Below are 23096 nucleotides of genomic sequence, written 5' to 3' on the forward strand. Positions count from 1 at the left end.
TGATGTTCAAAGAGCGCACGCCGAGAGCAGCAGCCGAAGCAACCTGTGGGCCTGCGGTATGCGATGACGACATTTTTGCTCGAGAGGAAGTTTGTGTGTGTGTCATGGTGTGTGAGCATGTCTGTCGACTTTTGTTTATAAAGTTTTAATCGCGAACATTTGTTGCGCTACAGGACATGTTAGTGTTGTAGTCTGCTCAATGAACGAGCAATGTCCAAACCGCTGAAGAATTTGCATCATCACCAAAACGGCAGTTTTCTAGAAGTAAAAAGCAAGGTAAGTTTCAGTGTGTTTTTAGGCCTAATTTGGCAGGTGCTGTCTTCCCCTAATTTCATTAACTGTGCGTAGACGTTATTTGCTTTCTTGGCAACCATAGTGTCTTGATAAACTCTCTGCTATCGTGCCTTGTTGTTTGCTACAGGTTGCAGTGCGTAAGTATGCGTGTGCAAATCGTGTATCCCTAACAGTCAAAAGTTGTGTCTTCGGACACGATTACGTCAAAACAGGGAGACTGTCGTGATGTTCTTCATATTGTGTCCGCGATATGTATTGGCGCTTTTAATTAGCTCACGTTATAGTGCGAATAAATATGACGAAAGTGACAATACAGCGTGCTTCAGTTGTGTCATGTCGTTGCTGCTTTTGGCGGCATTCATGCGAAATCCTGACCTGCTTTTTAGGACGGTAGTCCTCTATCTCATCTGGAATGTTTTGTCAGTCGGACGTGAAGTGTGGGGACTTTTGAAGCCGTAGAGCCCGAGCCTTGACGGCGGAAATCATCCGCTGATTGGAATGTGTGCTATGTAACGTAGACTTGATGCATGAGAACGGCACGCCTTTCTTTTTTCCTTTTTTTTTTTCCCCCTTTTTTTCACGGGTGGCTGCATCCTTGCCGAGCTCCGGGTATGTATGCAAATGAGTTCAGCCCGTCTTTTCATTTTTCGTTTCGGGACGACTTGCATTATTTGTGATGGTGGTGCCGCGTGATTGCTCGTTTCGTTGCCTTTTGTGGCACAGTCAGTTTAACTTGCGAAAAAGAAATTGAGACCAATTGATACAAAAAGTGGCGTTTTATTCTGAGAAGTCTGACGTTGACTGTGATTGACATGTCAGTTCATATCAGAAATGGCTGGCTTGGCGGTTTTTCCTTTTTTTCTTGCACACGGACACAATGTGCACTGAAAATTCCAGTCATGTTATTGTACCTGTATTTCAGTAATGTACTAGAATATAGGGTTTCAATAAAACGAAATTCAAATGAAATAGTTGTGTACAATTCTTTCAGGACGCATTGATGCCAGTGTTCTAAGGGGACAACTGCTGACTGCTGCAGCAGTTAGCTAACATTTTAATCCTCAGTTTGTGATTTTACACTGTAGTGCAACTTGGGCTTGTTCATAGTTTGCTTGGTCTTTTATATTGTCATGTGTGTAAAATATTGCTGTCATGAGAGAGATCTTCATAAGAATCTCATGTGGCCTACAGCAGATTTGTTTGTTTGTGAACTGTCTTTAATGTGAATCGTTCCAATATGTAGTTTTCTGAAAATTAAATTATGTTGCTTCTTGTTTAAGCATACTTCAGTGGCATACAATGCTTGAGTGCTCAAAAACTGAATCAAATGAGGCCCTGTTTGATTCAGTCTTTGACTTGAGTAGACAGTGTTTTCTCATTTCATTCTTTAGCACTTGTTTATTGAGAAGCAGTATTACATATTAAAACATGATGCTTGTCACAGCGTGGTTTCAATGATAAGCGATTATTGCCTAGCTGGATCTTTAATTTCCAATGGCATTTTATAATTTTCCACTATTCAGTCTTTTCATATGCATCCTTTTCACAGTCTACTTAAATTGTGGGGCATGTTCTTCAGACTAAATATCGGAGCTCCAGATTGAGGCAAGGGAGTGTTTAACATATATTGGCAAGTTTTGAAACTTCAGAATGCTGTTGAGTTAAAAGGTAGTTCAACTTTGCATGTCAAGTTATGGGAAGTGGTCTGTACATGTGTCATATGCTGCAAATAATACTTTTTTTTCTGCCAAGCCATGTTGTTGTGTATGTATAAGGGAGAGCGAATATTCAAAACTTTCAGATAACGAAATCAAATATTGTGCTATTCGATTAGGTCCACAAATCAAGTAGTCACTATTTGAAAATATGAATATTTTCTAATACATTTCGTCATTAACTGTGCACGATCAAAATGAAATTCAAGTAAAAATGCAATATTTTTCATTCCATTCACAGTGGACATAACATACAAAAGCATGCTGCGTCGCTCAGACAGCCGGAATTTTCCAGCTAAAACCAGTCACTCAAAATAAACGGTTGTTTAGACACTGCATTAGGCAGTGGGTATCGTGGTACTATTTATAGGTGCAGCACCTGTGTGCTTTAAATGGAATAAATCGGAATATGTTTCTTTGCAACATAGTTTATACAATAGAGGCCCTCACCATCTGCCGTGACAATGCAAACTAAAGGAAAAGTGGGGTTTTCTTTTTTTCACTCTGCAATCTCTATAGATTACACAAGGTTACCTTTATAAGCTTTATATGAAAATTCATGGCCACATTTTGTCCCAAAACCCCTGAGTTGGCAAACAATCTGCTTAGTTGTTCCTAATGCTACCTTTTGCTTTCAGTAAAGCTTGCTTTATAATGTTCAGTGTATTGACAAAAACTTTCTATTGTTGTTAATACCAGGTTGTTAAAATTGTTCGATATTAAGGGTAAGAAGTCTATACACTTGTAAACTATTCGAAAAATACTCTATTCAGTCTTAAAAACTGCTATTCACACACCCCTACATATAAGGGAAATGGGTGCCTTTCATAAATATTTAAACCAGCCTTTAATTTGCTGCAAAATGCCTACCAGAGCATATAGCGATTGCTTTCACAGCTGTTGAACTTTAACAAAAAGCCAGTAACAGCTTTATTGATTTAATTTAAACCTTGTCAGCCCTCATTTTGTCCAGGATGCCTAATAAAAGTCTGGCCAAAATATTTTAATATCTGCCTGATTTCTGGGAACCTTGTTAAAAAAGATTGTGTATCAATTTTTCTGTATCCATAATTTCCATTAACTAGTGTATAATTATTTGTCTTATTTGTGGACATTTGTCTCTTCATGACTTGCTCCTGGTGTCTGTCTCATTTGCATTTTCCTACACCCCTCATGCAATACTTCTGTCTAGGAGCATGTGAGGTATCTGTATCAGCAACAGTGATGGTGCTTATGTTGAGAGCGCAAGGCATAGCTTTTAAAAGGCTAACAGTTATTGCACTCCAAAAGTGTTTATATACTGTGTCGAGCAGAATGCAAAAAGAACTGACACAAAATAACATATTTTCAATGCCTGAAAATTCAAAGGTGTACTTTTGTTGAAGCATTATTGTTAAGGTTCCATGATGAGTTTAGCAGGAATGTGTTTTCATGGGCCCTTTATCCAGTTCTCTACCTGTCCTAGTGGGTACAGTTTATGCAATGTTGGATTTAGCTGCGGTGCTCTTCCTCAGTAAGCAATCAGCGTAGTGCCTTCATAGCCAGCCGTTGTGGCATACATTGTGGCATCAAGTGCTTGGAACTAACTTCCAAGACCTCAAATCTTGACCGAGCCACGAGTTTTGCCTTTTGACATGTTTTAAAAAAGCCTATCAGCTTAAAGTAAATTTGATATTGCAAAACACAAGAAAATGCATGGAAAGACATTCCTTTTCACGTTTTAATCACTAAGAGACATGGCAAGCTGCAAATATTCATTTATAGGTGGCTTTGCTGTTTTGGGTTACTGGCAAGGCATGCTGATTAATGCTGCAAGGAGCTTCCGAAGTAGAGCCCCCCGAGCACTGTCTATAATCATGTGTGTGTGAGGAATAAGAATTTTTTTAACACTAGACACATTTGTAGATGCAGCAGAAAACAGTTCTTACACGAAGATCAGCCAAAAACCTGTAGACAAATGGGGGGATTAAGGAAAGCAGAGGAGGAACTTCTTGTGAAAAATATGTAAGGCACCAGGCTTCAGGAGAAGTGGCAGGCAAGAGCCCCTATAGTTTTTTTTACTAAATGTTGCTTCATGGTTTGTCACTTAAGAGGGGATAGTATATCTACACGTTGAAACAATTGCTCTGAACATTTCATGCTTGTGCTAACATTTCGTGTTAGAAATAACCACCACATGTTGCTGGTGTTGATGTGGAATAGTGGTTTTTGGGGCAGGTTAGAAACATCCATATCATGTTTAATACTATTATGCAGTGCTATGCCAATTGCGCAATCCTCTGCACCAGCCTTCTTTGAAGCATGAATTCCAAAAGAAGTTGCTGAAATTAGCAGGATGCATGCCTTCAGTGGCAACCACATAGCCATAGCAGTGTGGTAGCTAGCATTTAGCATATAAATCCAATTCAGTTTAATCCGTCTCAGCTGCAACCTAAATAGAAGTTAGGCACACAAAACATGTATGTTTTTGTGGTACTCTCACACTGGAAAGAAATGTTAACGAGAAGACAAACAAGAACATTCCTTACAGCTGATTACTTCAAGGCCAGATGCGTAAATGGGGTGTAGCCCTGCGCTAATTGTGCTTTAACCCCGATACTAAGCCTTTGTGATTTGCCCAAGTGTCATACACAGCAGCGAATGTTGAAAGAAACATTTTCCTTCTAGTTCGCTTTCTCGTATTCACATTTCATTTTGGCGTAATTGTCGGCCATCGGAAAATAAGCAGAGGTATATGTTTTGATGTTATTCAGGAATAGGAAGTGGGGGGGTGGGGGGTGAATGTCCACAAGTTAATTGAGTGTCAAATAATGAATTAACAAATGTTCACTGAAATAGCATGCACTTATTTGGTGAAATACTCAAGTCTTCATACTTCACTCAAGCATATCATTATGAAATCCAATTATCGTCGTCCACATGACTTGTCTACCTCATGGCCACCTGTGAGTTATGATTTGCTCCCGCTCTCTACCCTACCTGCAGCTTTGGCCGCCATATGTCAACGAGCTTGGTCCTTATACCCGCCAAGTTCTGCATCACAATGTGTTTCTCGTGTTACCCCAAGATGAATGCAAAAATAAATTTAAAAATTGACACTGCCAAACAAGTGTTATTCAACTTACGAATTCATAATAAAAGCAGATGACAAAGAGGCATACCCTTTCGCATTTCTCTCGCCCAGCGAGGACTTCTGCTGCTTCCAATCAAAACTCTGCTTACATCCCACGATACTAGAAGTTTCTTCCCATTGCGGCCTTTCCTTCATAGCCTTTCTATTGGATAGGATTTATTGGCCTCATCCTTTGTAACGGGCGGGCATCGCCGTGGAAGAAAAGTAGCGATGGCCCTGGCCTTGGTAGGTAACATACAAATATCAGGTACATGCGCGCATAAGCACAGTCACACATACATTCACACACACTATCAATATCAGGCAAGCACTAAGTTTGGCCGTTAATGTGTGTGCACTATGGCCCACCACTCATTGAGACAACTCATGGTCGTAGCCACTTGGCCACCGCCGCCATCGTTAGACAGAATGGGTGGGAAAAGCTAAGCGCCTGTGGTGGTGTGGTGCCATCTACAGGCACTGGTGTGAGGACCATGCAGTGCAGGACCAAGTGTTCAATCATCTCTTCGTCCGCATCACACACTCTACACATAACGCTGCCCACGCTGTCATCAAAGCGCCGGTGGTAAGCCAGAGTTCTGAGAGTGCTGGCTTGTGCCTCGAAGAGGAGGCTGCTGGCTACATTGTTATCATAGTTAAGGCACCTGCAAACGCACAGTAAATTTTGTAAATAGCCATTGGAGGTTTGTTAAAAAATATACAGAACGAACTTTACACTGATCATACCCACCTGCAATGTGCAAATGATTATTTTTGCATTATATTTCGAGTGTAGACAGTTGGGCAGTGCACCTAGTGTCAATTGCAAACAAAATTAATTTGTATTGCACAAATGTGCTTCCTCTTCGTAGCTTTAGAAAGCATAAAAGATGTTTTATTCTCAAGGTCACTATTTTATGTCATAAACACGCAATATATTCTTCATGCCCAACCAATCAAAATGAACAGCCAGTCGCATGCATTTGCGTCGCATCCGCTGCCGAAAATTTTTGATGTATGGCACTGCAGTCAGTGCAGAAACTGATTTCAGAAGCAAATTAAAATAGATCTGATTTCGACACTGAAGGCATCGCCAAGTCCTACAGAACCCGCCGGGGTGGCTCAGTAAGCTAAGGCGTTGGGCTGGTGAGCACAAGGTCGCGGGATCGAATCCCAGCCGCGGCGGCCGCATTTCGATGGAGGCGAAATGCAAAAACGCCGGTGTGCTTGCGTTGTAGTGCACGTTAAAGAACCCCAGGTGGTCAAAATTAATTCGAAGCCCTCCACTACGGCGTGCCTCATAATCAGAACTGGTTTTGGCACGTAAAACCCCAGAAAGTTCTACAGTAAGCAAACGGGGAATAAAACCAACATGCATAATTAGGCATGCAGGGCCCCTTTAACATCACCTTGGGGCATTTTACCACCTTCATCTCAGTTATACAAGTCATGTTTCTCTTTTTTTTTGCTCCAGGAAAAATTTGTAGCCCTCGTACCAGCAGCCTGGCCTTGAGTTGCTCCATGGTTTCAGCCTGCCGTTGCCTTTAGACATGGCATTACGCGGCCTTTTCTTCCACCATCGTGGGAATGTTACAACGTTGCTCGTTGTGCCATTGTGTTGAAACCATTATAAGCTCTGAAGGCAAAGACCAAAGTGCACCACCACTAACGAGTTGATTAAAACTGTGCAAAGCAGAGAAATACTCCCCACAGAGTGGCAGGATGGAGATTTTTCATGCCACAGTATGCACAGTGCAAAGCGAACCCAGCAGAACTGCTGCCACTCTTGTCACATGCCACTCTCTCACACTACCCACTGCTCCTTCTTCCCTGCTATGTTTCTGTCAACTCGCCAGTTGCTCTGTCAAGGACAGACCTCCCTACATTGCCGAAGGCCAATTCTTTATCTGTATAATGCAATCGCATTAAGATCCCCTACCCTCGATTCTATGATTACCACTATCTGCATGGAAACTGCAGTTTTCATCAGTTAATAAGCATTCACAATGCTGAGAGCCCTGTGACATCCCTCGCAATGCAGTAGCACCACCCACATGACTTGCATTATCAGTATATATGTGCTGTGGCACACACCTCCTTTATTTTGTTGCCAGTGAACTGGCTGGCAAATTATCATTCATTGTGATGTTGCAGGCAAGTTTGTTGCCAGCACGCAGACCAAAGTATAAGCACCCTTTCATCTTCAATGGCTTTTGTTATGTTTGTGACATGCACGCTTCACAGAGTTTCAGCATCCATTACTGTGAACAATGCAGAAGAACCCTTAGTCACAAGAATAGCGATCATGCAGTTCTACAGGTATGTGGCCTGTGCACCATTACACATAGTGCAGCATGTAAGAAAGAAAAGTGCAAAGAATTTTAAAATATAGTTCCACAGGATGCTTCCGCCATAAATTTATTCTTTTATAATTGATGAATGATGATTTTGAGTGCCTTGCGCCTGCTGCACCTTGGGGCTTCTCTGTGTTAACCAAACATTTCCAATTTAACAAACATATTGAATAATAAATGTTTTATATGATTTCGCTAATGAATTGATGTTTAATTAATGAGCTTTTACTGTATAATGCATATCTGACTGTTAAGCAGTGATAGAAAAGGCAGATCAGCCAAGGCTGCTATGATCATATGTTCAGTTGGTGGGGCTGTCATGCACTCGGGTCATTGTATGTTTATTTGATATGAGACCAGCTGCCAGAAATATGTTAAAGCCCATAAATGTTTGTTGAGGCCAGATGACAAGTAAGAATTATGTGATTTTGCTAATGAATTAAAGTTGAATTAATGAGCTTTTACTTTATAACGCATATCTGACTTAAGCAGTGATAGACAAGGCATATCAGCCAAGACTGCTATGATCATGTGTTCAGTTTGTAGGGCTGTCGTGCACTCAGGTCATTGTATGTTTATTTGATATGAGACCAGCTGCCAGAAATATGTTAAAGCCCAGCTAATGACTGGTTGTGACAGAGAACCCTTTTTGTGTACCGTTACGGCAAATCTTAATGTTTTTATGGACATTCATTCTCAGAAGATCAGACAAAGCACATGCACAAATGTAGCTTTAACTTCATTTAGTTATTGACTGTTGCCCTTGTTTGTTTGTCAGGTCATTTGGACATGTGACGCACAGTGCTCAAAATATGTGGGATGCTGCATTTCAAATGACTTGTCTCCTTTTGATACACAGGCAGCTGTGCATGTACAGCAAGTGTAGTCCATATCGGCTTTGAGGCACTCTAAGAATGCCTTTATACTCAATTTCCATTGTGCCAGCATTGATGCGGTTAGCTTCTTTGTGTGACAAGATGCTGTTGCCGGGGCAGCTCTGCCATTTTTTTAGGGAAGAACTTGACGCATGGCAGGCACTTGGTGCCCCAAGGATGTGTGCCGAAGATAAATCTGGGCATACACATCTACCATTATTAAAGAAAAAGGTAATCTTACCTTAAATCTCGGGGATGAACAATTAAATTTACAACGTTGGCTTGGGTCTTCTGCTGTGAAGAAAATTTATTTTAAACGCTTTGCACCTTATTATTACCCCATAATGTAAAGGGATGTATGCAAACAGTGTGGAAAACTAAATTTGCGGTGTTGGCTCATCCTTGAGATAGTCTACTACAACAGCTACTGTAATGCACCAGGTTAGGATTATTTTAATGCAAAGTTGTTTGACGCAGTACCACACTGTCAAAAGAAAATTTGTTTCTCTGCATCCTGCATGTATTTGACTCGCATTATGCTCTACCATGTTGCTCCAGAGTGAAAATTACTGCTTTAAAGCTGCTCGAAATAAGCAATTTTGCTTGAACAAAGCTAAATGCTGAGGTCTGCCCCGAGGTATTCTTGAAAGGAATGTGAGTGGTTGTAGAAACCTTCCTAAGGTTGTTCAGGTTAATGGAACTGGAATTTTACCAGCAGTGTTCAAAACATAACTTTTTGAGGGCCCACTTTACTAGCATTCACCTTGCCAAATGGCATTTTGTTTTGTGGTATGCTACTGCAAGGTATTCTCAGTCATTCACTTTGTAGAATACGATCACTTTTGCTAGGTTTAGCGTGACTAACACCGGATATATCTGGTGCTATTCACGCAAAATCTTGCAAAAGTGATCATATTCCATAAAGTGAACGACGAAGAGTATCACCTCTGTATTGTTGAAAGACAGTACAAGGCAGGCTGTACTTGAAGGCTAATGATTTCAACCTTTGAGCTTTAGATTAGGGAAAGCAAACAGCTCGCATTCTGCTTGTGAACATGGGCCACACAGGTCCACTTTGTTTCCAAACAGGACCCAAGCAGAATTTGTGTTCTTTGCATAGTCAAACTGCTAGTAACCCCTAATCTCAAACTCTGGTGTCCTTACTGACACAGTAGAAATCCAACAATTGAGCTTCCCTGCATCAAGCATGCATGGTATTTTAGTACAGTGAATGGGTCAAATGTTAGTGAATGCTACTTCTGTGACACAAAATACTGGTTAGTCGGGGAATGCAGCGCAAGAATGACGGGACAAAGAAAACACAGAACACTAAAAAAAAATTAAATTATGGGGTTTTACGTGCCAAAACCAGTTAGATTATGTGGCACGCCGTAGTGGGGGACTTCGGAAATTTGGAGCACCTGGGGTTCTTTAACGTGCACCTAAATCTAAGTACACGGGTGTTTTCGCATTTCGCCCCCATCGAAATGTGGCCGCCGTGGCCGGGATTCGATCCCGCGACCTCGTGCTCAGCAGCCCAACACCATAGCCACTGAGCAACCACGGCAGGTGACACAGAACACTAGACGAGCGCTCAATTACTGAAGGCTGTGATGGTGACTTCACGATTACCGCTATTGTTTGTTTGTTCTTTTTTCCCTTGTATCTTTGGGTGGAGCAATAGCTGGCTCTACCTGCAGTCGACCACCACCTCAGCTCACTCACCTCTGCACCTCAAGACTTTGCTCCCAACAAGTCTGTCCATGTCATTTCTCTAGGTATTTTCAAGATTGAAGTGCCTTGCCATGTCTCATCTCCAGCTTGGCAGCCATTTGCCGAGCTTGATAAATCCAGGAACTACCGTCACAGCTCAAACATGGGAGACACTGCTAGTGTGCCCGAGTTACTTTCCCGCACAAAGCATGCTTTGTATTTGTTGGGATTTATTCAAAAGCATAGAATCTGATTAGTGTTCATGTGATGTGCATTGCTTGGCAGTACTTAACATATTAGCACTAAAGTTTTGCATGGGACATAATCGGCAGCACCCTCCCTTCTTTCCACCTCCTCCTTAATACTGTTGTATGTGAGTAAAGCTCCTAGCAGTTGGCCAGTGCTTTGGCACACTTGTTGGTGGCTGTAAATGTAGATGAGCAGTGTGAGAATTTGGGCTAGTTTTTTGCAACAGAAGGAAGATGAATGCACAGGGACAGATGTTGGACCACAAGTGCTAACTTTAAATGTTCTCTTCTGCAAGTTTAATTATTAAATGCTAGCATTGGCAACATAAGCTAATCTGAATTTGTATGTTTCTTTACCCCTGTTTGCTAAAGTGAGACTCCTTTCATTTTTGTTTGATCACCCAAAATAGTGAAGCTATTGTTGCATGTGTGCATATTTGTGTATTTTAGGATGTCATTTTTGAATGGCACCAAGCCATAACAAAAATAAGTCTTGTCAAATAACATGCAAGTGCATTTCAACATGTGAAAGAAAGGTCTAATGGTTTTTTAAGAAAGTGTACATACTGTTTGTCTTTACATGAGTCGGGAGATAGTTCATACGGGTGAAACATGCTCACATGAATGATGTCCTTAAAGCAACGTAGGTCTTGGTAATTCAAAATTCCTTATTATTTTTGTTTTGTATTAGTTTGATGCAGAATTTCGTCGATTTTCGCTGGACAAGTCGGAGCTGTCTCGATACGACGAGTTCTGTCGCCTCATAGAACGGTTTCACAACATCTCTGAAGTGCCGTTCAGCCTCTGCTACACTGACCCTATCCATGGCGACCTCCTGCCCATCAACAATGATGAGAATTTTGCACGGGCTGTCCAGTCTGCTAGGCCATTGCTGCGGTTACTCATCCAGCGAAAAGGTGCTAGAAGCACCTGTGGTGCTCTTATCATCATTGCAAACCCTGTTTTTGTTTGATGGCTTGGGTGGCCGAGGGTGAAGGAGCAGACGTGCATTTGGGTGGCTTATGTTAGTTATTAAGATTTCTGACCTGCAGAAGTAGATCCTAATTTAATTTTGTGGTTTGTCTTGTCCTCAAAGATTGTTTTAGCCTTGTTGCAAATGCGTTTGGGCCATTTCAGTTGATTGCTTTGGTTATGTTTAGTTATCCAACAAGGTACCATCAGCTTAAGTTGAAGCATGAACAGCAAATAACTGATCAGAATGCCTGTTACATGTGGAAGTGCAACGTGTAACGGATTACAATTACTTAAATCAAAAATGTAATGATGACGATGACCTGCAAGTTAATTAATGTTCCACAGAAGTAAAGTAATTAAGTAATCACTAAAATGTAATTGATTACTTCTATGTTACTTTCCTCCCAACCTTTATTATCATTGCACAAACACGGTAAATTTAACGAGCTGGCCTGACTTTCAATGTGTCCTCTGCAGCCCATGACACGTTGTTTATCAATTGCTTTTTAGAATTTCTTGGGTGTTGTTTTTTTTTTTTTTTTTTTTTTTTTTTTTTTTTTTTTTTTTTTGCGAGGACATATGCAGTGACACTGAAAAATTGCTCCATTTGTGTGCTGAAGAGAATTAAGAATTGTGTGGTATCATACAAACACCTTGCGCATAAGATTGTGGTGGATACTCGGTGCCGCGATCAGTGCTTGCCCCTGGGTTCTCTATGAAGCGCAGCACTTCAGTTTTGCTAGGGCTCAGAAAAGGCTATCTTGGTAGGGCCAATAAAAAAAAGGCGAAAAAAAATTGTCCATTGTTGATTTCCTGGTATCAATGTCCAAAGTGGCTATCACTATCGAGCCATAGCAACACGGGTACAAATCGTTAGCCGAGATCTGGTAGAGCATTAAGATCTACCTGAACACAAGCGCGCATTTGCCAGGCTGCTGCGTGGCATGATCGTGAGCATTCTGTTGTAGTTCCCACCAAATTCTTGTGTTCAAAGCTGCGTCGCTTCTTACAGCTTGTCTTGTTAATAAAGTAACTGGTTACATGCAATTTGTTACTGGAAAAGGTAATTGAATTTAGTGGGCATTACCGAGTAGAAAATCTAATTGATCAATTTCAAAACTACCAAACGATTGATTACCAGTATTTCATTATATGTAATTTGTTACATACATGTCTGCTCTGTAGCCAGATTTTAAGCAATGGTGTAGTTCCAAGTGTACGTTTTGGAGTGAATTAAGCAACTGTTACAAATTCAGATAAATCTGGGAATGAAACAACGCATTGGAGCAGTTTCGAAATTCTTTGCATTTGAATTCATGCTGATAGCACATCGCCGTTAGCCTCAGTTTTTCGTGCAAAATTTTGCCCTGAAATAGTTTTAGGGGAGGTAAATGATCTAAGGAATCCAGTGCTGTAGGAGTTGCTTCTGTCTTTTAGGCTTTATTGTGACTAATGTGATATAAAGGGCATGTGCTCACATGCAAATCAGTATATTTAATTTACTAAACTTAATGTGTTGTTTACAGTGGCACATGGATTCTTCCCTTTCACTGTCAACTGGCTAGGCCCATGTGTACATGCTTATTCCTTAATGCAGATGGCATAAGGCAGGAACACAAGGAAGGATTTGTCAGGCTTGAGCTGCACACGAAAGAATCAAAAAAAATTTTTTTTGAACAAAATTTTGTTTATTGTACCCAGTAAAGATTAGACCTACAAGTTGTTTATGCTTGACCAAATTATGCAGCTCAACAAGACCAGTTTATTAAAGCATTACCCATTATGAATTTTGTGAAAACTTTACTTTCTCTCCCATTTTCAACATTTGTCTGCACAGATAATTTTTAAACCTGAAGTACGTGCATCCAGGAAAGCTAGTCCCCATCTCTTTTCCCCTGTTTTTGGATGACACTTTGTGCCCGTCGAAAAGAGGAGCAAACTCTGCGATTTGAATTTCAAAAATAAACTCTATATAAAAACTTACTTATCCTTTTGGTGAACTTGAACTTCATGTCTTGTGTCTATGAATAGACGACATGCAAGTAACATTGAAGTAACAAGTTATTATTTCTTTTTTTAATAATTAGTGCTCAACTCAATTACTTTTCGGGCAGCTTCTCAGCTGTTTCATTGCACTTACTGAGTGATTTGTACATGTCTGCCATCAAGCATGTCAGACTCTTTTGTCATGATAGGAGTGTCAAGAACTATAGTGTTGATGTTCACATGTGTCCACATATAGCCAGAGTAAACGTTTTGGATAGGTTAGGAGTAAGGGTAGTTATGTTAATGATTCAACAAGCCGATAACATAATGGACTGTTATGTGTGCAGGGGACAGCCGTGAGGAGCTGAATGGTTTTGGGGGCCCAGGAGCTAGCCGCAAAAAGCGTTTCCTTGGCCAGTACCTCTTGCCAGCTGGCGTGCGAACAGCTCGGCCTGCCCTTTCCATTTCATTACCTGAAGATTTCCGCCAGGTGTCATCTATTATCGACGTAGATGTGGTGCCTGACACCTGTCGACGAGTGCGCTTAGTGAAGCATGGTTCTGACAAGCCTTTGGGGTTCTACATTCGGGATGGCACCAGTGTGCGTGTCACACCACATGGTCTGGATAGATTGCCAGGGATCTTCATTTCGCGCTTGGTGCCTGGAGGTCTTGCCGAAGGCACAGGTCTCCTGGCTGTCAACGATGAAGTATTGGAAGTTAACGGCATTGAAGTTGGTGGCAAGACATTAGATCAGGTATGGTTGCTCTGCCCAGTACTATTTGCTTTGCCTCTTATATGCAATTATGCACCGCTTAACTGTACAAAAAGCAGAAACGTATTCAGTTTTCTGTGTTAAAACACTGCATGAAACATACTAAAGCAAACATAGGTTCCCTTTGCGTACACTGCTTCGCATTATGTTTCTGTTAAATCGCATCCAACAGCGTTTTTGATGTGGAGCATGTACTTACTTTGTTAGTGCAGTGCTGTGGTCTCCATGGTACCTGCACTCACTGAAGCAGAGTGCCATACTGGTTTACTGGCACTGTGTGACGAAGTGCCCACACGTTCCTAGGCCACTGATAGCAAAATAGAGGAGCACACTCTTTATTTGCTTCGTTTAGACTATGTTGTCTCTGTAATGTATACAGAAGACCACAGTTCTGCCACTGTCATTAGTGGAATTGCAAATGAAGCCTACCTTCCTTGAGTAGCTCTGCATTTTAGTTGAAGGCTTGGACCTCTGACCATGCACCAAACACAAGCTGTGCATAATCTTTTGTGTGTGGTCAGTGTGTAGGCATGTTCACTAGTGATACAGAACTATCTAATACAATCTATGCTCCACTATTGATTAGTAAAATAACACGATTTACCCCACTTAACATGGCAAGATAAAATTGGTGAGGTCTTCCCGTTCCCGATTGCTTGAACTGAGTGTTACATATGGTCAGTTATCGCAGACATTCTGGTAATATTAGTAGCTATGAAATGAGAACCCATCAATTGCACTGTCAATAACAAACTCGCAGTACTATCACATACCTGCCAAGTCTCCCGGATTACCCGGGAGACTCCCGGATTTGTACCATTTCTTCCGGTTGTATGGTTGACAGGAAAATCTCCCAGAAATTGCTGTTGTGTCCCGTTCCCGCATCCAGCGCTTTGTCAGGCCACATTGTCAAAAAATATCCAACCCAATCTAATCCAGTTAGAAGTTCATCGTGCAAAACATAGTTAAGAAAGTAGTAGGGAAACCTTATACATGCGCTATTTCGTTAACCACAGAGCCGCTCGTTACGCTGACGGGATTGTTGGGTGCCCTAGTGGTCTTAGTCTCATTAGGCTAGCCAGCAAATGCCGCCTTCCGCAACTAGCAACACTAAACTCTCCTTCGTTCTCCTCGGCGTCAACCGCTCCGGCATTGTGTGGGCCTACAGTCAGTCATGGCTTTTAAGCAAGGAGTGCTAGCGCAAAAAGTATCTCCCAAGCATTTTTAATGTATTGCTCAGCCGAAGTGACGCTGGGTATTTTGTTGATACCACAGAGCAATGCAGAGTGCGAGCGGAAATTTAACATCGTGAAAAATACGAGGACGCAGTGCCGCTCGTCCACGTGTCGCTCGTTCAAGATGCTGGGAAACGTCAACCTCGCAAAATGTGAAAGAAATGGAATTTTTTACAATCAATCATTATCTGAAGAATTTATGAACATGCGCCGTGGTTGCTTAGTGGCTTTGGCATTGCGCTGCTAAGCACGAGTTCGCGGGATCAAACCACGGCTGCAGCGGCCGCATTTTATTGGCGGCGAAATGCAAGAACGCCCGTGTGCCTTCCATTGGGTGCACGTTATAGAACCCCAGGTGGTCGAAAGTAATCCGGAGTTCCCCACTACGGCGTGCGTCATAAGACTTAAGACCCGAGAATTTAAAAGAATGTTTGAAGGCAAAATTAGCAACAACGAAATGCCTGCAAAAGTGAGACCTTGGTGTTAATGTGGTCATTTGTATGACTGTAAATAAAGGGGTCAGGCAAGGAGACGCAATCTCTCCAATGCTATTCACTGCAAACTTAGAAGTATTCAAGCTCTTAGACTGGGGAGGCTTAGGAGTGAGAGTGAACGGCGAATATCTCAGCAACCTTCGGTTTGCAGATGACATTGTCCTATTCAGCAACAATGGAGACGAATTACAGCAAATGATTGAGAACCTTAATCGAGAAAGTGTAAGAATTGGGTTGAAGATGAATACGCAGAAGACAAAGACAATGTTCAATAGCCTGGCAAGGGAACAAGAATTCAGGATCGCCAGTCAGCCTCTAGAGTCTGTAAAGGAGTATGTTTATCTAGGTGTCATGCTTTTGAAGCATGTTTTACCAACAAGCCCGATCTTACACCCTTCTTATCTAGGTCAATTACTCACAGGGGACCCTGATCATGAGAAAGAAATTTACAGAAGAATAAAATTGGGTTGGAGTGCATACGGCAGGCATTGCCAAATCCTGACTGGGAGCTTACCACTGTCGTTGAAAATAAAAGTGTACAATCATTGCATTCTACCGGTGCTAACATATGGGGTAGAAACTTGGAGGTTAACAAAGAAGCTCGAGAACAAGTTAAGGACCGCCCAAAGAGCGATGGAACGAAAAATCTTAGGACTAACGTTAAGAGACAGGAAGAGAGCGGTGTGGATCAGAGAACAAACGGGGATAGCCGATATTCTAGTTGACATTAAGCGGAAGAAATGGAGCTGGGCAGGCCATGTAATGCGTAGGATGGATAACCGGTGGACCATTAGGGTTACAGAATGGATACCAAGCTTCTAGAAGGGAAGCGCAGTCGAGGTCGGCAGAAAACCAGATGGGATGATGAAGTTAGGAAATTTGCAGGCGCAAGTTGGAATACGCTAGTGCAAGACAGGGGTAATTGGAGATCGCAGGGAGAGGCCTTTGTCCTGCAGTGTACATAAAATATAGGCTGATGATGATGAAATAAAATTGTAATGAAGTTCTCCTGGCAGTACTTGAAAATATCGACGTTGCCCCCCCCCCCCCCCCCCAGTCAGAAGATCCGGATTTAGTTTCTACAAACTTAGCAGGTATGCTATCGATAGTACAAGAGTTCTAATTTGGGCTAGTTGGTTGTACATCAACATACTGAACAGCACAGACAACAACACAGCGTTCTTTTGTCTCATAACTCGCTGCTTTAGTTGTCTTTTTGTGGCATTGGCTATCTTTCCTGCTTCTCACCTTTTTCTTTCATATATTTCCATTCCTCGAATAAAAGCACCAGCTGATGGTCAGTCAGCCTTTGTTTTGTCTTTCCGCTACTCCTGTTTGTGCAGTTTGTCCAGTGTATTGATACGGATAGTACTATCGATAGCTTCATTGCACTTGATCTGATACACTTGATCTTGTGATGACAGTGGCGATGATGCTGGCTCTAACAGTAGACTGTTTCCATGCTGTAACGTGGTTTTGTATCCAATTGTAACATGCATGTAACTTTCAGACACATTTTCATGGGAAAAAAGGTGCACATTAGAATTGAATAAGTACAGTAGCATAATTGGTGCCTCAATGTTGACACAAAAAAACATTGTTCTGGGTCATCCATAAACATCTAAAAAGCATACCAAATTGGCAGCATATACAGCATAAACAAAAGAAAGGCATAATTTATTGACTTGTAGGGCTAAAGAGGTGGAGCAGTGGGAATATGGTTCACCAATAGGTGCAAAAGCTGAAGCCATCATTGGATGTGTGTTTGAACATTGTGCCACGGATGAGGTTATGTGATAAAGTATACTGCGAAAATGCTGCCAATGAGGTTACACGATTAACAAGTTGTATGGGTTTTCATGTAAAACATGAATACAGTGTCACAGTTGTTAGTGCTGCCACATATTTCAGGCTGTGTCGGTGTTAAGACATTTCGCCACACAAACATCGCACAAGAAAGAGCTAAGTATGCAGTATGCATCAAAGCAATACAATATACACAGCAGCACACACTGTCTGCAGAAAGCTGTGTGGGCTCTTGCTCTGTACAGGGGGAAAGTGTGATGGGACAAGCTGTGGGGTGCCAGGGTACTAATTTCACGATGCCAAGGCGCCCTTAACTGCCAATGATGAGATAACTCGTCATGACAAAGGTTACACTACCTTATAATTTTGACACATAATACACAATGTCTTTTGCTATTTTTTTAAGCAATGGCAGTAAAAGCACTTTAGGCATTGCTGATGTCACATCTTTTAGAAAAAAGAAAAGGCCACATAAATGCAGGTTTTAAAAGTCTGCATTTCTTATCAATTTTTTGGAGTTTGTCATGGCAGTTAATTGGTTTTAGGACAGTCTTCCTGCCAACAGACTACAGTAAAACCTCGTTAATATGTACCTGTTTAATAAGTAATTCCGGTTTAAATATAGTCGCCATGAATCCCCCACCCTGGCACCATTGGCTGGCCGCTTAAGCTGTAGTCACTTACCGCATGCCAAATGGATTAGTGCGTAGTGTTCACTTCATTTTTCGGTGCTTGAAATATCGCGTGCGGACCTTTCACGGACTGCAGTCGCCACCGATAGAGACATCAAAACATGATGGCCATAATGTGTTTCCTGCTCCCATAGCTTCTGGCGCTTCCACATCGTCCACGGCGACGACGTGGAATTGGATGATGGCCTTTCCGTATCTGACGCGGCGCATGCGTTGACCGTCGTGAGAGCATTCACAGAGAAGTGGGGCCTGATAGAGAAACTGGTTTGCAACCTTGCCGAGTTTAAGGAGTTCGTCGTCACTGCAAGGCCACCACGGCGGCAAGTGAACATCAGATTTTTGCGGCCTGCTCGCAAATAAAACTTGTCTGCGTGTGTTTGAGCGAGAATTAGGACATCGTTTTTTTTTTTTCTGCCCGGTAAATCTATAGTCGCTCATCTGCCATTGTTGGTTAGTTAGTACCTCACTTAGTTCATGCCTGATCCACGTTCCCCGCCAACTTTGTATTAACGAGGTTTTACTGTACCATGTGAAGTCAATAGAACAAAGAGGAGCCCAATACACCATACAATATGTCTATGCACTGTGCCAACATTGTGCGGCCGGTGGTGGTGCAGCCCCCTTCCAATAACAGCAAGATAATTTCTGAAATACTTCTTGCTAAAATATTTAGACCCAAATTGGGGGAGCAGCCCCTTACACTAGAACATAAAGTATTTCTCTTGAGATAGATTGAAGGGTAGACTTCCCGTTCTGCATTTTCACTGCTTTTTCGGGTTCACACAGTCGTAATGTGGCATGCAACCACTGCACTGCGCTGACTGACCCACGCATCAGTGATTTGTAATGCCATGTGACCACTGCCTTTAACTACTATGATGTAATCAGTGAGCCTGCTTCAGTACCAAAGCCTTGCTGCGCATGTTCCAGAAAACGAGGCTTCATTCCATTTAGTTGGTCAACAACTACGTTAAAAAGACATCTGTCAATGCTTTTTGAAAACGTCTTCATTGTTGTTCAGTCTACTTGAAGAGTGTGTTGCCATGCAGGTGACCGACATGATGGTGGCCAATTCGTCCAACTTGATCATCACAATCCGTCCAGCCAACCAGTGCAGTGTCGGCACACTGCCTCGAAGGGGCTCCTTTGGCCGCTCTTCGCAGATGTCGCATGGCTCCCACAATTCCAACCCATCTGTAGTCTCAGATGATGACCGCTTGGATGAAGATGAAATCAGAGACCATACAGCTGGATTTGAGGGCCTTGACGAAACACCTCCTCGTAGCACCCATGACGGCGTGATCACTCTTTGACGTGTGCCTAGGCACAGACCCATTTTCAGGGACTCTTCCTTTATCTCTCTGTCCTATTCAGCCACTGTGGTAAGGGGCTCTCCCTGATGCCACGGACAGAGCCCCTTCCCCGTCTGTTTTAGTTGGAGGGCATTGGCTGTGAGGCAAGTGTTTCAGCCAGCCCAGAGGGTCAGCCCATGTACAGGCTCGCTTGCCCAAGCCTTCCCAAGAAGCCATGAGCAGCACCAGGATTCCTGCGTCCTTTCGGAGGCAGCTGCATCAGGCAGCTGTTATTAAGGCTTTTTCTGTTTTAGGGAAAGACACTATACAAATGCATACCATATATATATATTTTTATACATTAGACAGGCCCATAAAGGGACGTGTTGTGCATGTGTGGCATTGCAGTATTTTTTTCCCTGCAGTGTGTATGAAGCCTTTTTTTTTTTTTAAACAATGCTGACTGTTACTCATTTTCATAAATGATTTTGTGCATAGGTTACACCATTTTGACAGCCTCTTGCTGCACTGACCTTTTTATATGTTGTTATTGACGTTGCCTCTTCGAGTTCCATAGGTGCGAGTGACGTGTGCATTCTTGATTTTTTTCACGTGATGAATCTTGCACATCTTGTGCTTGCGTGACACTTTTTTTTATTATTATTATTTTACTTTATTTTGAAATGGACTTTACATGCTTCCTGTGGCACGCTTTTTCTCAGAGCTCAAGTGCCTTGTAAAGAAAACTGTGCATCCAGAATTCTTCCACAAACATTGACTCTGAAGGCAGGCCTTCATGAATGTGATTGCATGGTTTTCATGGCAAACTCTGCATTCCAGGACTTGCACCAAACATTCCTTTTTTAGTTAGTGACTGTAAAGTTGAATTGCAGGTAATAAAACTTTGCTACAAGAGTATGAGACTACAACATGATTGAAACATGGCACAGTCATTTTCTACTATTCCAGTGTTCATAAGACATACTTATTTATTTGTTCATTCATTCATTCATTCATTCATTTGCAGTACTGTTGTAATGGTTTCCCAAAAGTATTGCGTAGATACAGGGATTGGAAAAATGAAATTAAGCAATGCACTAAAGTAAGAAATTGGTACTGGTGCATAATACACATTTGCTGCATGATAGAGAGCAGCTTATTTTGGCATGAAACTGCACTGACACAGTTGTATGCAAGGGCTGATTTTAAAATCTCATTACTGTACTGCACTACTGAAGTGCTTGAAAGGCATTGCAATGAAAGGGCAAATTTTCTTGCAGCAGAGTGTCAATATGAAAACTTGACAAGTGAAATATGATTTTATTGAATCTGCACAGCTATAGAGGTTAAGAATTATTGAGCTGCTGCTCTGCTGAAAATTTCAAGGTACCCTAATTGTCTTTTATGCAAAAGTGAATTGTGAAAATATGAGCTTATAAATGTATTCATTTTAGCCTAGCACAAGATTGCTGAGGGGCGTAAAACCCCAATAACTATTGCCTAGCATGAATGTTAAAATTTCATTGCTTTTGGTTATTAGTAAGCTATTTGCTGCTAGCTAACTTTGAAACTTCGTATATTGGTTTTAATCATTTGAAATCTTGTAGTGCTTCGTAGTGAAGCTTTGCTGCTATGGTGCAAAGACCTAGGAGAGCAGGAAGCTAACTGGGCTGAATTCTCCATTCCTTGAAAACTGTTGCTATCTGGCTATCTCTGGCATGTAGTTATTGTGAAAAGTTAGAGGAACAGACTTAACACCAGCAGCCTTCACCTGGTAGAATGATTGAAGCTTTTGGCAAGGGAATGGTTCCTTTACAATACATGAGATAAATATGGCAGCAAGAGTCCCAACTGCAGTCCATTTGCAGAGGCACATGCACTTTCTGGCCCGGTAATGCTGTGTGCACATTCTAAACAAATCTGAAGTTTTTATGAAATGTGCAGTTCACTTGCCTTGCATATACGATGGACCTTCTGAAGTTGCATAAGTCCATATCTGTTGCCTCGTTAGAAGCCCCAAAACGTTGCTGTGACCTTACGCATGTTCTGTCCGCAAAACATACTTAAGCAATCAACATATTTTGAAGATACTTTTGTAATGCTGTCCAGTAGAACCAGTTTTGGGTGCTAGTTGGTACATTGCACTTTGATATTAAAGTGATTCAGAACAGACATATGGCATGACATACTTGGTGCTGACACTATCCTCTCTCATAATTTCTGTTTTGTGCCATTTTAAAGTTTAGCTTTCACAATGACTTGCTGAATCTACAAGTGATAGCACTTGTTGCACACGTGGTTGAAGTTGTCAAACATAGCCCTGTGATGGAAGTACTGCAGAAAATATTTTACAGAAAGACATCAGTCTGAGCTATAGTGCTCCAAGCAGTCTTATCCTAGGAACAGAATCTGGAAATGCCGTGTTGTATGCATTCTTCAAGTTCTCGTGAGCAGTCTAACAAAGATTCGGCATAGAGATGAACTGAAGAAGGTACTTTTTTTTTTTTTTAAGTGAAGCTTTCTTTTCCTCTTCCTCCTATGTTTTGGGGTCTTGCATGATTGAGTATCAGATGCGAGCTCCAACACGCATACACACCTTCGTCAACATTTCGTTGCTTTCATTCCAATCTTCATTCTTTCATTGTCATGCAGTCATTTCGTTGTCATCAGGCAATCGTCAATCAATCTTCATGCTGTGTTTGACCATTGTATCATTGTCATGCTGTCCTCGTCATACCATCATTCCTTCATCGTCATGTGTGGTATCCGTAGGTTGGAATCCCACAAGTTTACATTGAGCGAGGCTAGAAAATGCGTTCATGTTGGTTGTCCTTTTTGCTTAAAAATGGCTATTAAAAAAGAGCAGTGTTCCTCGCAAGCACCAATGAAATCTTCCCCGAAACCAACCACCACAATGCATGAGATCCACATATTTTTCCCCCTAGTGTAAGCAAGGTGTATATTGTCAGTATATGGTGCCTTTCGACGGTCGTTCACGCCCGAGGCAAATTTCGGTGAGCTGCGAGACGAGATTACAAGGTCCATGCAGGTCCTTGAAAACCTTCGAAATTCGTGAATTTGAAAACCATGTGAAGGCCTTGAAAGTACTGAAATTTTTACACGTCCTTGAATATCAGCATTTTTGGTTTACGAAGCTGCATTCCCCAGATAGGGGCTGCCACCGAGAGGGGAGGTTGTAATAAAACATTTTCATTTTTATCATCGGGTGCTGGTTATTGAGACTTAGAGGGAGTAGCCAGAAAGCTCGAATAATCGGGAGTCCGCAAAAACGGATTCACCAATAAAAACAATTGGGCCCCCTTTCACAAGTGCCAGTAAACCCAATGAATTGCCGTACGCACCTAATATGTGCACAAGTTGGCCTGTACTTAAAGACGAAAGTAGTCTGTGCATGCAGCCCTGCGTCAAGTCCGCATTAATCGGCTGCAGCATGGAGGAAGGAAGAAGCTGAGGAGAGGCCCTACCCAGTTTGCGCGCTAGGAGAAAAGTGGAGGAAGGCACGTGGTGTT

At 41.9% G+C, this 23096-nt stretch overlaps 1 protein-coding gene across 1 annotated transcript; it reads left to right on the forward strand.

Moving 5' to 3' along the window:
• The first annotated feature begins 45 nt into the window (after positions 1-45).
• On the forward strand, positions 46-20481 carry LOC119464575 (partitioning defective 6 homolog gamma). Its single transcript, XM_037725596.2, has 4 exons — positions 46-276; positions 11003-11228; positions 13620-14029; positions 19324-20481. Exons 1-4 carry the CDS (start codon positions 211-213, stop codon positions 19585-19587), a joined length of 966 nt encoding a protein of 321 aa, XP_037581524.1. The 5' UTR covers positions 46-210; the 3' UTR covers positions 19588-20481.
• The last annotated feature ends 2615 nt before the right edge of the window (positions 20482-23096 follow it).

The sequence above is a fragment of the Dermacentor silvarum genome, chromosome 1 (assembly GCF_013339745.2).
Source record: "Dermacentor silvarum isolate Dsil-2018 chromosome 1, BIME_Dsil_1.4, whole genome shotgun sequence".
Lineage (NCBI taxonomy): Eukaryota > Metazoa > Arthropoda > Arachnida > Ixodida > Ixodidae > Dermacentor > Dermacentor silvarum.

Coding starts and splice junctions, on each gene's coding strand:
- LOC119464575 (XM_037725596.2), top strand. CDS start 211: ATGTCCAAACCGCTGAAGAATTTGCATCATCACCAAAACGGCAGTTTT. Junction 11,229..13,619: donor GTTACTCATCCAGCGAAAAG/GTGCTAGAAGCA, acceptor TTATGTGTGCAG/GGGACAGCCGTGAGGAGCTG. Junction 14,030..19,323: donor GTGGCAAGACATTAGATCAG/GTATGGTTGCTC, acceptor GTTGCCATGCAG/GTGACCGACATGATGGTGGC.